At 39.1% G+C, this 15,895-nt stretch overlaps 1 protein-coding gene across 3 annotated transcripts in view; it reads left to right on the top strand.

The window, feature by feature from the left end:
- The first annotated feature begins 5,148 nt into the window (after positions 1-5,148).
- The window catches only part of RAB1A (RAB1A, member RAS oncogene family), a 29,073-nt gene continuing 18,326 nt past the window's right edge, over positions 5,149-15,895 (top strand). The window contains exon 1 of one of the 3 annotated variants that reach the window (XM_025261247.2): positions 5,149-5,399. In XM_025261247.2, the coding sequence (XP_025117032.1) occupies positions 5,377-5,399 (23 nt within the window). In that variant the 5' untranslated portion in view covers positions 5,149-5,376. The remainder of the gene's footprint in view (positions 5,400-15,895) is intronic. The other 2 variants (XM_006053526.3, XM_006053525.3) reach the window with 2 other exon arrangements.

Here is a 15,895-nt window from a genome sequence, read left to right as displayed (position 1 = left end):
AAGTTTTGCAAAGGAGACAAGAGTCTTGAAGATGAGAAGCAAAGCAGCCGGTCATTGGAAGGCGACAACAACCAATTGAGAGTAATCACTGAAGCTGATCCTCTTACAACTACGGGAGAAGCTGCTGAAGAACTCCAGTTCGACCATTCTGTGGCCATTTGGCATTTGAAGCAAATTGGAAAGGTGAAAAAACTCATTAAGTAGATGCCTCATGAACTGACCGCAAATTAAGAAAAAAAATCATCATTTTGAAGTGTCATCTTCTTTTATTCTACACAATAACAATGAACTATTTCTTGATTGGACTGTGACATGCAATGAAAAGTGGATTTTCCGCAACAGCCAGTGATGACCAGCTAAGTGGCTGGACTGAAAAAAAAGCTTCAGAGCACTTTCCAAAGCCAAACTTACACCAAAAAGGTCATAGTCACTGTTTGGTGGTCTGCTGCCCATCAGACAAGGATACTAGAGTGGGTAGCCAGTCCCTTCTTCAGGGAATCTTCCTGATCCAGGGCTCGAACCTGTGTCTCCTGCATTGCCGGCAGATTCTTTCCCATCTGCTCTGTGTGTGTGTGGTTTTCAGAAGGGGGACAATTTCTGGTAGTTCTAGTACTTCCACACCAGGGCAACTTTAACTCTGACCTGCCTGTCTTCCTCCTTCTCTACACTACTCCAAGCCCCTCTTCCCCTGTTCCCTGACTTGGCTGGGACCTTGTTCCCAAGCTGTCAGTTAAACTGGATATCTCTGGGCCACTTTAAGCCCCTCATGTCCCTTCACACCTTCAGATTCTATCTTCTCCTCTCTGAAATTGCCCCTCCCTTCTGTTTTATAGAACATACCATCAGTCTCTTTTAAAAATTTATTTTATTGAAATATAGTTGATTTACAATGCTGTGTTAATTTCTGCTGTATAGCAAAATTCAGATATACAATGATTCAGATATATATACATATATATCTTACATATTCTTTTCCATGGTGGTTTGTTACAGGATAGTGAATATAGTTCCCTGTGCTATATGGTAGGACTATTCTATATATAATAGTTTGCATCTGCTAATCCCAAGTCCCCAAATCCATCCTCCCCTACTCCCGACCCCTGTTGGCAACCACAAGTCTGTATGTCTGAGTCTGTTTCTGTTGTAAAGAACACAACATCTCTTGCCTAAATGAATCTACCTTTTAACTAATCTCCCTACCTTTAGTCTCCATGGAACTCCAGAATGCTCCCTTTAGAATACTGAGGTAGTCTCCTTACTTTCCTTCTTGGACACTTTCTCGGTGCTCCATTGCCTAGTGAAGAAGGTTGAAACTCTTTAGCAGGCATTTGGAGGTCCCCACCATCTCACTTTAATCTAAATATCGCCTACCTCATCTCCCATGGAACCTGTGACTACCATTCCCTAAACACATGGGTGTCTTCACATTTCTAGGCTTGTGCTCACTTTCTTTTGTCATTCTCCCTCTCCCCCATCTCTGCCAATAATTAAAATTTTATTCTTTTTCAAGACTTAATTCAAATATCACCTCCTTCATGAAAGCATTCCCAATAGTTTGAGTTGAAATTATTTCCCTCCTCTGTACTTCCATCCCATAACATTTTTGAAGGTCAGGTTCGTAATCTGGGTATAATTTATACACTATCAAATTTACCCCTTTTAGGTGTATAGTTCTACGAGTTTTGACAAGGCATATATAGTTGAGTAACTAACCGTCCCCACAATGAAGCAATAGAGTCTTTCCGTCAAACCCCAAAGTTCCCTTGTGTCTCCTTGTGAACAATTCCCTCATCCCATTCCCAGTTCCTGGCAGTCACTGTTCTGATTTCTGTCCCTATACACATTGTATCATTTAAATTTATTTTTGTATTTCCCCCTCTAAGCCTTGTTTGTATACACATCTTTCTCTCAATAGGTTGTTATCTCAAAGACAGAGAACTGTTATCATTCACTTTTGTATTCCTTATAGTTCCAAGCATATTTATTACAAGGCAGGTCATAAATATTTAATAAAAGAAAAAGGGAAGAATAGGAAAAGAAAGGAAGGGAAAAAGGAAGAAAGAAAAGAATGAGCCAAATAGCAAATGGACATACAGCCCTAGGAGAGTTAACAATAGGGGCAATCAACAGGGCTCATGCTAGTTTAATGAATTATTGAGTTATTAATCTGAACTATAAAAGTAACTACTCTTAAGCACCTCATGTAAAATATATTGGGACTCCCCTGGTGGTCCAATGGCTAAGAATCAACCTTGCAATGCAGGGGACGTGGGTTCAACACCCAGTCAGGGAACTAAGATCCCATGTGCCACAGGGTAACTAAGCCCAGTGCTGCCACGACTGAGTGCACATGCTCTGGAGCCTACATGCCACAGCTAGAGAAGCCTGCATACCACGGATAAGAACCCATGCATCCAAAAATAAACCAATCAACTACTAAAATAAAATATATTAAGGTCTGAATCAGCAAAACTGACACTTTTGGGGGAAGGAAGTCAATGTAAATGACATACAAGGTGTAGTATGGGTTTGCCTTGTAGCTCAGTTGGTAAAGAACCTGCCTACAATGAAGGAGATCCAGGTTTGATTCCTGTTTCTTCCTCCTGGAAGATCCCCTGGAGGAGGAAATGGCAACCCACTTCAGTATGCTTGCCTGGAGAATCCCATGGACAGAGAGGAGCCTGGCAAGCTATAGTCCATGGGGTTGCAAGAGTCAGACTCGACTTAGCAAGTAAACCACCACCATGGGGTGGGAAACATCTAGGCACCACTGCCTCTAAGCTCCTTGCATTCTATTAATACATCACAACTAGGATATAAAGCATTCTATCTTTGGTATACAGCTGCTGCTAAGTCGCTTCAGTCGTGTCCAACTCTGTGCGACCCCAGAGACGGCAGCCCACCAGGCTCCCCCGTCCCTGGGATTCTCCAGGCAAGAACACTGGAGTGGGTTGCCATTGCCTTCTCCAATGCATGAAAGTGAAAAGTGAAAGTGAAGTCGCTCAGTCGTTCCCAACTTTTAGCGACCCCATGGACTGCAGCCTACCAGGCTCCTCTGTCCATGGATTTTCCAGGCAAGAGTACTGGAGTGCGGTGCCATTGCCTTCTCCGTGGTATACAGCAGGTACATTTAAAACTTTCAGGGAGAAAGGTTGTTACTATTTACCAAGTATCCTCAAAGTCACTGTACTATATACTTTATAAACTTGGTTTATATTATAAAGTATATATATATAATATAACTTTGTTTAATTCTCACAAGTATTCTCGCACTTAGGTTAAAAGTGATTGGTTATTTGTTAGGAAAGGACATAAATAATTAAAGAAAGTATAGCCAGGTGGCTCAGTGGTAAAGAATCAGGAGATGTGGGTTTGATCCCTGGGTCTGGAAGATCACCTGGAATAGAAATCAGCAACCCACTTCAGTATTCTTGCCTGTGAAATCCCATGGACAGAGGAGCTTGGTGGGTTCCATAGGGTCTAAATAACAACAACATTATGGGTATACCTTCAAGGACAGTAACAGGTTAAATTTTTTTATCTTTGGCTCAAGATGAATTCTTCAGAGGTTTTCTGAGTTTTTCTTCTGTGCAATCACAGTAAGCAGGAAGAGATGAGAGTCTAGGATAAAATACACTTTTTGATGACTATCATTGATCCATTCAGGGTATTTTCCTGATGTGTTGATCACATTCATTTCAGAAGCCAACATGATAAAGAGGAATTCTAGCCTACAGTTTGATGAGGTGGTTAACTAAAGCACATGTGTAGTATTTGTGTGCTAAAGGGGTACAGTGGGTAAATAGGTAGAAACAAAAACTGCTTTCCTTCCATATTTTGATGTTATGGGAATTTAAAGTGATCTTGCAATCAGGCTTTGGAGATAATTTTCTTGGTTCTAAGAACAAGTTGGAAGATAAACTTTGACCAGTGTATTATACCATGCCCTTTGTAATTAACTCAAGATAAAATGTTAAAGTTCAGTGGAGATTTAAATTCCTGAGCTGATTAAAAAGAGCTGTTAATATGTTTTTTTTTTTAAGTGTGTTCATGTTACTTCTGGAGTTTCCAGGCATTATACAGTAATGATCTGCACTATTGCTTATTACTTTCCAATCTTGTAGAATGGCTCAGAATTAAATAGCAACTAAAAATAAGTACATTTCAACTCGAAGGCTGGAACCAGGGCAGGAAGATTACTAATTTTTGTTTGGCTCAGGGTTGTGTCCTGTCCACGCAATGGGGAGGCACTGAAAGGTGTGGGGTTAGAGATGGAAATGTTTCAGGAAGATAAATCTGGATGTGAGTGCAAATTGCTTGGGGCAGAGTAGAGGCAGAGGCAGAGGCAGATAGTCCACTCGGAGACTGCTGCAATATCCAGGCTGAGGTGATCAGAGCAGGGCTGGAAAGGGAATAGTAAAAAATAAAAAAATTAAATGGTCGTGCCAACACTGGTCGATGACCAGACCCAGTGGCGTTGGTTGAGTGAGGCAGAGAACGGAAAAGATAAGGCTTCGTGTTTTCCAGAGACCCAAAGTTTTCCGCAGAGGCCCCTCGAGTCTTCTTCCATCTTTAGAGCGGACATCCTGGGGCCAGCGGGGAAGCTCAAGCCTGAAGCAGGTCAGACCAGCAAAAGGCACACATGAGCCGAGATCCCCTAGTTCTCCTTCCCTCCGCCTAGGCTCTCAGGGTCCCTCGGGCTCCGACCCCTCTCTCCCCAGCCCGCAGGGTCCCGGGATCCCCACCCCCTTCTTCCGCCAGCAGCCGGCACCGCCCTCTGTCCCTCCCCTCCCCCTCCCCCGTGGGGCGCTGACTCGCCCGGCTGCCACGTCTCACTGATGACATCACCAGGGCCGCTCGGCCTTAGCCAATCCGCTAGGGGGAGTCCGAGCGAAGTCCTAGCCAGCGAGTCAGCGGGGAGGGGAGGAGGGAGGGGCGGAGCGCGGGGGGGTTGAGAGAGGGGGGAATGGGGCGAGCGACAGCCCCTCAAGTACGCGTGCGCCAGAAGCGCGGGGCTTGGCGGGAAGCTGAGTCCAGGTCTTGGCCCTGCACCGTGGTTCCCCAGCGCCCGCAGCCGCGCTCGCAACTCTCTTTCCCGGCATGCCATGCGGTGCGGCCGCCCTTTGGGCTGTGTAAAGGCCCCTCGGTCTAAGGCTTTCCTATTTCCTGGTTCGCCGGCGGCCATTTTGGGTGGAAGCGATAGCTGAGTGGTGGCGGCTGCTGATTGTGTTCTAAGGGGACGGAGTGGGGTAAAGACGTTTGCTCTCCTGGAACAGCCTATCTCATTCCTCTCCTTCGACTACCCGTGGCGCGGAGAGTCAGGGCGGCGGCTGCAGCAGCAAGGGCGGCGGTGGCGGCGGCGGCAGCTGCAGTGACATGTCCAGCATGAATCCCGAATAGTGAGTGCAGGGGAACACCGGTCGGCTGGGTCCCTGGGCCACCTTGGGAAGGCTTAGAGGGGGCGAGGAGGGCTGAGGAAGGGGCCTCGGCCTCGGTGAGGTAAGGGTGACGGGTCCGGAGAGGTTGGCGGCTGGGAGTCGGGCCCCATTGTCTGACGGAGGAGGGGCGGTCGAGGGGAGGGGTCGGGCCGGAGGGGTGAGCCGCCTGGGCCTGGACCCGGTTTGGTTGTAGTACTGGCCCGAGTGCCGGGCCGGTGTGTAGGGGCAGTCCTCGAAGAGGGTTGGGGCGTCCGGGAATCGGTGGTGGGGCCGTAGGAAGGGGTAGCTTTTCTTGGAGGCAGTGACTTTTCAAGGAGGGCCAGTTTTTTAAGGGGTGGGGATGAGGGGAGACAACTCTCTTAGAGGGCATTGTCAGACCCTACGCCCGCGCTCTGCCGAGCTGTCAGAACCCTCGGGGTGGAAACCAGCTTTACTTGTAAATCTTGAGCTTGTTGGCTATTTCTTCCACTCTCCTCTCCAGGTTGCAGGTAATATGGATGCTTTTCAGGGCTGCATGGGATTACGGGGAATGAATAGATGGTGAGAATCGATTTAAAAATTTTAGTTCTGTTTTTTAGTTATTTCCTGGAGTTCTTTACGAACTCAGCGGACCTATTGCCTTCCTGAAAAACCTGGGCGTTCGTGAGAATTTTTTTTTAGAGGACACCGAAGTCCTTTTGCCTTGTGTAGGTCAAGGGAAAAACAAAACACTAGCACCAAACCTAGGGACATCTTTGTGATATTACCAAATAAAAGCAAGGCTTTGCCGTAAAGTTGCAAGAAAAACGAATGGGCCCTTTGATAGATCTGTAGGTTTTGAATTACCTACTTGAAGGTTTGCAGATAGGGAATGAGGTTCTGTGACGTGTCATGAAAAGTTAATGCATTTCTTTTTCTTGCTTCCTCAAGAAGTCACCACAGCAGATGTGACACACCTGTCACCTTTCCTGGGAACCGGTGTTTCTTTCCTTAGGAAGACTTTGTTGGGCTCTCCTTAATGGCCCTTAAAAACATCCTTCTACGGTTTGCATTTTGAAATTAGTGAATAATTGAAGGAGATTTAATTGGTATTCCTCCTCCGTTGCAGAAGGATTTGGGGGGAGATGGGGAATTTTTTAAAGCAGAGATCAGTCTTTGACCTAAATGTTGAGTTTATTTGCTGTTTTGGTCAATTACTGCTAAATATTTCCCCTGAAAGGTACACCCATGGGTTTAGCTGACTGTCATGTGTGTGTCACATGGCTCTTGCAAAATGCATTCTGACTTCAACTTTTGTAATACTGTGGTTTGACGCCGAAATGTCCCTTTCTGTTATAAACAGAAGCTGTAGTACTTTATTAAAATTTTATATACTTTAAGAAGTTGAAGATAGTGTTCTAATAGTGTCCTGTTTGCTATGCTGGCAGTTTTTTATCAAGGGCTGCAAGGACAAAGTTGGTTTTGCATAGTTGGACAGAGTTGAACTTGAGGCCTCTAATTTAGAAGTTGTCCTGGCAACAGTAAAGTACATGGATTTTCCATTTTATAGAGGTTTGTCTTTTGTTCAGGGAGTTTCTTAAATTTGCTACATGTATAGAGTCTGAATTTATTTCTCCTTTTGTAAAATAGGATAACAGTGTTTATTCCTATCGGGGAAATGTATATGTAAAAGGATTTGGTAAACTTGTAAGAGCAGGGTACATCATTGTATAAGGCTTTCCAGTCATAGTAAAATTTAGGAATATATCCTTTATCTTCAAGGAATTTATAATGGAATACAAAAAAAATAGATATTATATATGTTAAATACCAGTAGATACGGCAAGTTCCAGATGTGTGACATGGATTGGAGCCACAAGATTTTAAAAGTAGTTATGGGGTTGTGGTTGCTTGGTATGGTTCAGAAAGACCTTATAGAGAATAAACCAGTAAGGGAATTATTAGCATTTGATTTGGAGAAGCAGAGGGAGTGAGAACGATTGTTCAGGAGGGAAGAAAGAAGAATGGTTAATAAATGACAGGGATAGTAATTCTTAAGTAGAGTGTCAAACCATCCTTTATTTTAAGGGTTCTAGATTAATGACCTCAACAGAATCAGTCCCAGAAATCATTTTTATATTTTTATGGCATGGAGTGTGCCAGTACCTGGGCTACTGTATTTATATTCTAGGCTATCTCTTAGTAAAATAACCTAGTAGCTTGGGAAAACCTTTGGAAAAGCACTAGTGAAAAGTACTTAAGGTGAGAAGAGGTGGTATTTTATTATGAACGGTCACAAGGACAACCAGCAAGCAGATTTGTAGAATCTGACTTCAGCAATTTCTTCTTGTCTTTAATCAAGTTTATTAGCATCATTAAAGTAATTAGAGAAAAATTGGGAACTAGAGAAAAGAAGGAAATTCTTAGAGTTTAATCACCCAGACACAAGCCCAATTGCTTTAAAACCGTGTTCTAAACTTTAAAATCAAAGGTTTTTTTTTTTATTATTAAGTTAAAACTTGTAATGGATGAGTGCCTTTTATGATTCCACAGTGTTACCCTAATAGCTAACATTTATGGCCACTTATTATATGCCAGGTACAATATAGTACATTATATAATACACATGTATTATAGTGTACACTTTATATGCTAATTTGAAACAATAGTATACAAGGGAGTATTTACAGGTGCACCCCAGATGTTCCTTGTTTTGGTTTGTCATATTCTTCTTACCCCTTATAGAAACTTTTAAAATCTGTTGTATGGGTGCTGCTGAATTTGGTAATGAAAATGCGTTCTTGACAAAAGTTTGGTTCTCTCAGAATGAACAAGATTTTAGATTTGTGCAAGTTGACACGATTACCTGTTGGTAGCTTTATTACTAAATGCTTTTATTTTATAATCTTTAAGTTGTAAGTTTTTGGTTTGGGAGTGAAGAGAATAAGAAATATGTCCATTAATGATTAAATCTGAAGCTTTTTCTTTGACTACTTTCCATGTTATTTGGCTGATTTGGGAGAAATGGTCCTGGGTTATCTTTATTAGCAGAAATTAAGGGTAATGACTGACTCATTTGAACTTCAAATACTACAAACAAAAACAAAATGCATCCAGAGTGGAGTCTGAGCAGTGGAAAAAGTAGATGGAAAGCATCAAAGCTCTTTTTTTTTTTCCTTCTGGAGATTTGAAGAAAGATTTTAATTTTCCTGAGCTAGGAGGTGAAGCAGGCAGTGATTATTTCAGCACACTGGTTAAGAAATGCTTAACATTGTTCTCATACCAGAGGCATTTTTCCTAATCCACTAGCTTCTGTTGGATTTTTTTTTTTTAGTGTCAAAATCATTTTGGCTGCTTCATCTATAAGGAGTATGTTAAGAATGAAATACGTGTACCTATCTCAACCAGTTAACTCCAGTCAGAAGACCTATATGTAGTAGTGTCTTTGGATTGGCTAGTTGTTTTTTTATTTTTTAAGTTCACATTTTTTTTTTGACAAGTATATACCACTTTATATATTTTTGACTGCTCTTAGTCTTTGCTGCTGCACGAGGGCTTTCTCTAGTTGCTGCGAGTGGCGGCTACTCTAGTTTGGGTCTTGCTTCTCATTGTGGTGGCTTCTCTTGTTGCAGAGTTGTGGCACAGGGACTCATTCGTTGTGGCTCATGGGCCCTAGAGCGTGCAGGCTTCAGTCCAGAGGGCTCGGTTGCTCCACCATATGTGGAATCTTCCTGGAGCAGGGGTGGAACCCATGTTTTCTGCATTGGCAGGTGGATTCTTATCCACTGCGCCACCAGGATAGTCCCTAGATCAACTAGTTTATTGCAGAAAAATTTATAAAAGAAAAAAATTTTTTTAAACCTTGTTTTTTTACATTTTAACATAATTATGGCATATGTTTTAATCAGTCTCCTAAACTTTGTTTTCTGTCATGGTAGATTCAAGGAACATTTGACTTTTTTTTTTTTTTTGCCAGTGCTATGCTTTGAATAAGTCTGTCTTTTAATTTAAGGGTTTGAAAGTAAAAACAAGTTAATCAGTTCTGTTATCTGGCTAACAGTGTAATTTCATTGATAAATACATCATTATTGCCTTTTACATAATTTTTAGTTAGAATTTTTTTATTAGAAAAGAATCAGAAACCAACTATAAATAGGTTTTATTTTTGTTGGTTGCTTTGATGACTTTTTGATGGTGTTAGTAGTGATTTGGGAAATTCAAAGAAGTTTAAAGAAGTATTCTCACTGTCCAGAATATGACTATTTAATGTCTGTAGAGAATCAGTGTATGTAATTTCTCTGCATAGTGTTAAGTTGCCAGTACCTATATAGACTTTCCACAAAATACATCTTATGAGTTTGGTGTGAGTGGATGATCTTGTAGGATCATTTAAAGAAACTGAAATTTTACATTTAAAATTTCTTCCCCTTTTCATCATGAATAGGTTAAAGTATAGGATGTTGACAGTGTCTTATATATTCAAAGTTTTTTTTTTTTTTAAAGATAGAAGAGCTTTAGAATCCGGTTTTCTCTTGCCAACTGTTTAGTTGACTTTTAAAGAGAATTTTGCTTTGTGAGTAATTTTATTTCTTTAGTATTTCAATTTTTGTTCTAGAAGCAATAAGTGATTTTTCTAAGTGATGTAAAAAGTGCTTAACCTCTTGCTACATTCATATCCTGTCCGCAGTCCTTTGGCTGTGTATGTGTTTTTTGCTCTCCTTGGCAACTTCTGACTACATATATGATGGTTTTACCACTTGTAGTTGTAATAGTTAAGTTTCATTTTTGATAGTTAAGAGCTTCCTTTTGCTGTTACATACTCTTGTCTCTTTCCTAATGTATGAAAATGGGGTTAAATAAAATGCTTTTTAAGATTCTGAGATTTTTTTTAAATTTGCAAAATAAAAAGATGAAGAGAAACTAAAAATGGGTGTAGGATACCAGTGCCTGAGATATCTTAGATGTGTTGACTTTGCTGCTTTTTACCACTGTTCGTCTGAACTGCATTTTGAAGTTTTAGTAAGAGTTAGACAAAATGACGACCTCCCCGCCCTGCTCTCGGAGAGCAGAACAGTCCGACTTTTCCACTGTTTTCTTGTAGAAGGTGGGGCTGAGGAGAGGTTGCTTCTTTGATATCAGGAATAGAATTCAGGGAAGAAAACCGAGGACTTGGCTTTTCCTTGGACCCACCCTGTGATGTTTCAAATTATAAAAGGGTAGTGGTGTAATGATACTTAAAGGGAAAATAATCCTGAGGCTTTAGGGAGCCAGAGAATAAATGTTTGTTGGTTTGTTTATTTACTTAAATATGTGAAGAAATAGGGTACAAAGGAGAAGTAGGAAGTGAAATTTTCCTTGGTACTTTTGTGACTGATGGGTCAGTTTATTAAATCCAAGGTTGGTGATAGGTTCCAGTTAAGTTTGCTCTGTTCCATGTTTATAGATTTTGACAGGTAGTATTACTTTTGCTCATAAGAATGACTCTTTGGAAACATTATTTTTAATAATAATAGCTACTAATTGACAAGTACTTACTCTCTGTGCCAGCTACTTGGCTAGGGTCTTCACATAGGGCATTTTATGCACTCTGTACCTCAGACTAGTGAGCTTTACAAATGAGATTGAGTGAATTATATAATTGAAGTTTTCCAGGATAGTGATGAATTTAACTTGTCTGACTGTATTTTCTTTGAATAACAATAGTACTTAAATGGAATTACTACTTGTACTTGCTGCTCTGCCCATTTAGGGCAGTTATTCTTAACCCATTTATGGTCATGTACCCTTGGGGATATTTGATAAACACTGTGGATCTGTTGCCTATGTATATACATACTCATAGTATTCTGCATAAAGTTGCAAGTTGTTCACATTCCCTGAGCGTACTCATGAACCTCATGTTATAAATGCCTGATGTAGAAGATTGAAAACAGAAAAGAGAATTTTCACTACCATTCTTTTGAAATGTAAAAACCCAAGGGGGACAGATTTTAGTTTAAATCTGGGATCTTGAACTAATTGCAAAATGTGAGATTTGTTTGGGTATGGCTTATTTTGATGACCTAGTCTGTGCTTTTCTTCTCCTTTTATTAAAATGTTTACCTGTTTGTTTCTCATTAAGTTACTGATAGATGAAGTGTTTCCAAGATTCTTGAAACAAAGACACTAAGTTCAAACAGCATTAGTGTTCGGATAAACAACAATGTCATCTCTGCAGTATCTTTATTGCCATAAAATTCATATGGATGTCATTAGGGTAAATGCCTAGATAAGAGTAATATGTAATATATTCTTAATTGAATTATATGGGATTTATAAAAATAGTTAAATTTATAAAAGGATAATTTAAGCAACTTTGTCAAATTATTAATTATTTAGTGCTTAATTTATAGGTTGGTGGGTGGCATTTGTCCTCATAAAGAGCAATTGGGTTCATCACTACTAAAGCTAATGAAGTCAGAGCTCCAAAATTTACCATGCTGTTTTGAGCTGAGCTTACTCTCTACTAAAACAAATGTTCTAAGTTAATTCAAGCAGTAAGTTACACTTTATATTTGTTCAGGTTCTGTGTGCTAGTTCATAGATGGCTTGATTCATTCTGATAGGTTTTATATATAAAGTAGGACTTATATACTGACTTTATTATCATCTGAGAGGGTAAAATATATCGAGGGACTTGGTGAGAAATGGGAGGGAAAAAAAACTATGCATTTCGAGTTGAAAACCATAGGTTTAAGTTCAGACTACCACTTACTTCATACAGTCCATTTATGCCTTTTGAGCTTGTTAAAGTTTTTCTAACACATTTAATCATCAAACATGGATCACTGACCTGTCTATTTGAAAAATGTTTTCAATACAGATATTTAAAATCTTTCAGTGAGCATACACACGCAAAAATCTAATTTCCTTGGAGAAAAAGCTTGATAAAGAAAACAGCCAGCCAGTTTTGTCATCACACTATGCTAGGAGTTGAGGGGTTTTTATTTTTGATTATACAACATAGACTTTGCTCCCAGTTGCTTACCAGTTAGTTAAGATGACTCAAACTTAAGCAAGTATAATCAATTTAACAGTATTAGCACAAATTAAATCTTGTGATTTTTTTGGTAGAGAATATGATGGCATAATAGTGCAAAAAATTGGAGAAGGGGCCTAGGATTTCAATTATTGACAGAAAGTTTCAGTTATGATGATTTAGCTGGAGAAGAACAGAGCACTGAGGAGGACTCTGCAGAAGCCCTCGTGCTAGTCTTGAGTTAAGATCAATAGGAACAACTTTGAGTTCCCACCTCTAGTCAGAAATTTTATGTATGTCCATTATTTCCCCTAATCCAATGAAGAAATAGGGTCCTAATTTTACAGGAGTCGGAGGTAGAGAAGAGTTAAATGCAGTAGAATTGGAATTTTAACTCAAGGGCCTGTGATTTTACAGTCCAAGTATGCTGTTTCCAGTTTACTGTGTGTGGTTAACTTCTAGGAATTCGAAATTAAGCCAGTTGATTAGGCAACTAGCATTTCTGTGGCCAACTACGTCTAAAATTCTTGACTGGAGAGGTCTTTTTAAAATGTTAAGAAAGTATACATATATCCTCTCCCTTCTATGGCTGATTCATGTTGAGGTTTGACAGAAAACAAAATTCTGTAAACCAGTTATCCTTCAATAAAAAAAATTAAAAAAAATGTTAAGGGTTTGTGAGGTACATATTGTTAATAGGCCTTTGACTTTCTTCACATCTTGTGTTAGGTTGATCTTCAGAGCTTCTCTTGACTTGAAGTTAATTATTGTATCCATTTTCAGTATTTCTACTCATGACTATTTTTTTTTCCTCATGACTCTTCTTGACTACTTGGTGCCTTAAAGTCATGCAAGCCTTTTTTGTGAGAAAAGCAGATAAAGCAAAATCCCTTTCTTTTACTGGAGAGGCAGGCTTACTTGCTGCAGACCATTTCACGGTTATATGTGTTGCTAGTTGTGATCATTGTACTTATAACTGTTACCTGGTAATTTTTGCACTTTATATTATAAATTAAACTGGTAAACTTCTGTGATAATTTGTCACACATCATCTGTACAAAAACTTTGGATAAACAAACAGCTTCAACATTTTTGTCTGTAGCGCTTGAATTTTTTCATCAGGTTACATCCTGGATTGGAGGGAGGAAGGGACAATCATAATTGCCACTTATTGTGTTCCTGTAATGTACCAGACACTGTGCTAAATATTTTAGAGGCGGTATTTATAATCTTGACCAGAGCCTAATCAGGTGGTTCAAGTGTGTGCCTGTGTGCTCAGTGGTGTCCAACTCTTTGCAACCCCATATACTGTAGCCCTCAGTCCATGGAATTTTCCAGGCAAGAATATTGGAGTAGGTTGCTATTTCCTTGCTCCGGGGGATCCTCCCAACCCAGGGATCAAACCCTCATCTTTAGCATCTCCTGCATTGGCAGATGGATTCTTTATCACTGAGCCACCTGGGAAGCCCTCTAATTGGGTGGTAGTGTGCTAATTGAATCTTTTTACAGATGAAGAAATAGAGCCTCATAGTGATAGGTGAGTACGTTGCCTTAAGATTTTGTAGCTAGTATTTGATGGAGCCTGAATTCAAATACAGGTCTTTCCAGCTCTAAAACCCATGCAGGCTTTGAAAGGTAAGGAGGTAGTGCACACCTGGTGTGTTTTTCAGCAAATGTTTGCCGTTAAATGTGTTTTAAGACCATTTACTCTTCTGTCCTCTTGTATGGCTTACCTCTTCCAATCAACCAAATTTTCTCTCATTTTCAGAATTCCATCTTTGGGTTTTTGGAACACTTTTAAACAGAGCCTAAAATGGAACCTCAAAAATTAATCTATTGTCTCTAAGTATATTTTATTTAGTTGTGGTTTTAGTGGTCAATTGTGGGGAGAGTTTTTTTTTTTAATTGCTTGGCTATTTTTTTAAATATGAAGGAAAGACTGTTGCCCTCTCAGATTCTTAATTGTTTATTTAGACTAACAGGTTGCTTTTGGCCATTACTGAAGGTTTATTTAGTTTTTTATTAATTTAACCAGAAAAGTAATATGTGCTCTATAAAATTCAAACAATACAATTGAAGCATATGAAAAATTTCTTAACCTCTCTTACCTCTTTTCTCTAGCCTAATGATCAATTTTGAATTGTGTTCTGTGGAGCATACTTAAAGTGAGTAAAGAAGAAGAGTTGATGTCATGCACAATTATTGCAGCGCCAAAGTTTTATTGTTTTAAACTCCAAACGCTAATAGGCTAGTGTGTAGTTTAAAGATGAATTAAAATTTGTTGGGCCCACTGTATCATAATCTCATAATCATGACTTTTGTTTTAAATTTGTTATATGAGCTTAGTTTTAGACTGTTTTCAAGTATGATTTTATAAAAAGATAAAACTACATGTTTCATGTCATGCAAGTGAACTTGTTCTAGGTGAAAAAGAAGAAATTACAGGTTCCATTTAACTTTTTAAAATAGCTGGTCTGTTCTAAGGTATACTTATAACTGACATTGTGAAATTTGTGTTTTGGGGGGTACCGTTTGGATAAAAACAATTATATAATTCTCCACTGTTCACTTTTGTCTTGTCTTCCTTGGTGTGTTTCCAAAGTGTATGTTGGAAGTTGTGTTAATGTCAGTCAACTTTCTTTTGTAACGTTTTCATTGACAGGTGAACTGTATGTGATAATCCAAATTTTATTTCATAAAAGAAGATAAAAAATGTTTGTTTTTATTTAATCCAAAAAGTTGATTCATATCTTTGTTGCTTATGTTGGGAGTGTGCCAGTGCTGCTGCTTCCAGCCTTGACCTACTCTGCCTACTTAGGTGTCGTTTGTGTTACGGCAGGTATGCTGAAAGAACTCATTAGGTTGTTTAGTCACTGAATAAGCCATTGATTAAAGTTTTTTCCTCTTCTCAAGTAGCATTTTTTTTTTCTGGTTAGAAAAGTAGTAACAGTGTGATTGCAGACATTTTAAAAAATAGAAAGAAAAGACAAGTATAATCATACAGTTTAGAAGTGTCTACTCCTTTCCCCAAATCTTTTCTGTGTGTACAAATTGTTTTTTAACAATAATGGGTTATATTGGACAAAGATGTTCTGTAATCTTTTTACATAATAGTATATCATGTAATAGTCTCTTGATATAATGGAATTCTGAGTAGTATTTTAGATTGAGCAACAAGCAGATTCATCTCCTACTTCCTATTTTATGTATGCAGTTTGGTAGCTTCATAAAAAGGAAAACATTTTATCTAAATAGAATTTTTAATAGAAATGGGTTTTAAGTAACTTTTTAAAAATACTGTTTTCATGCTCTCACAATAGTGATTTTTTTTTTAAGGTATGGAAAGTATTAATGCTTACATGCAAAAATGGCATGGGTATTAAGATTATGTTCAGATCATAAATAATGGAAATAAAGGGTCTGCAGTATTGAAAAAGTAGACCATGAGTTGACCTAAGGAGAAACTGATAACAAAAATAAT

Source organism: Bubalus bubalis, chromosome 12, assembly GCF_019923935.1.
Source record: "Bubalus bubalis isolate 160015118507 breed Murrah chromosome 12, NDDB_SH_1, whole genome shotgun sequence".
Classification (NCBI taxonomy): domain Eukaryota; kingdom Metazoa; phylum Chordata; class Mammalia; order Artiodactyla; family Bovidae; genus Bubalus; species Bubalus bubalis.
This window is presented reverse-complemented; position numbering and strand designations above follow the sequence as displayed.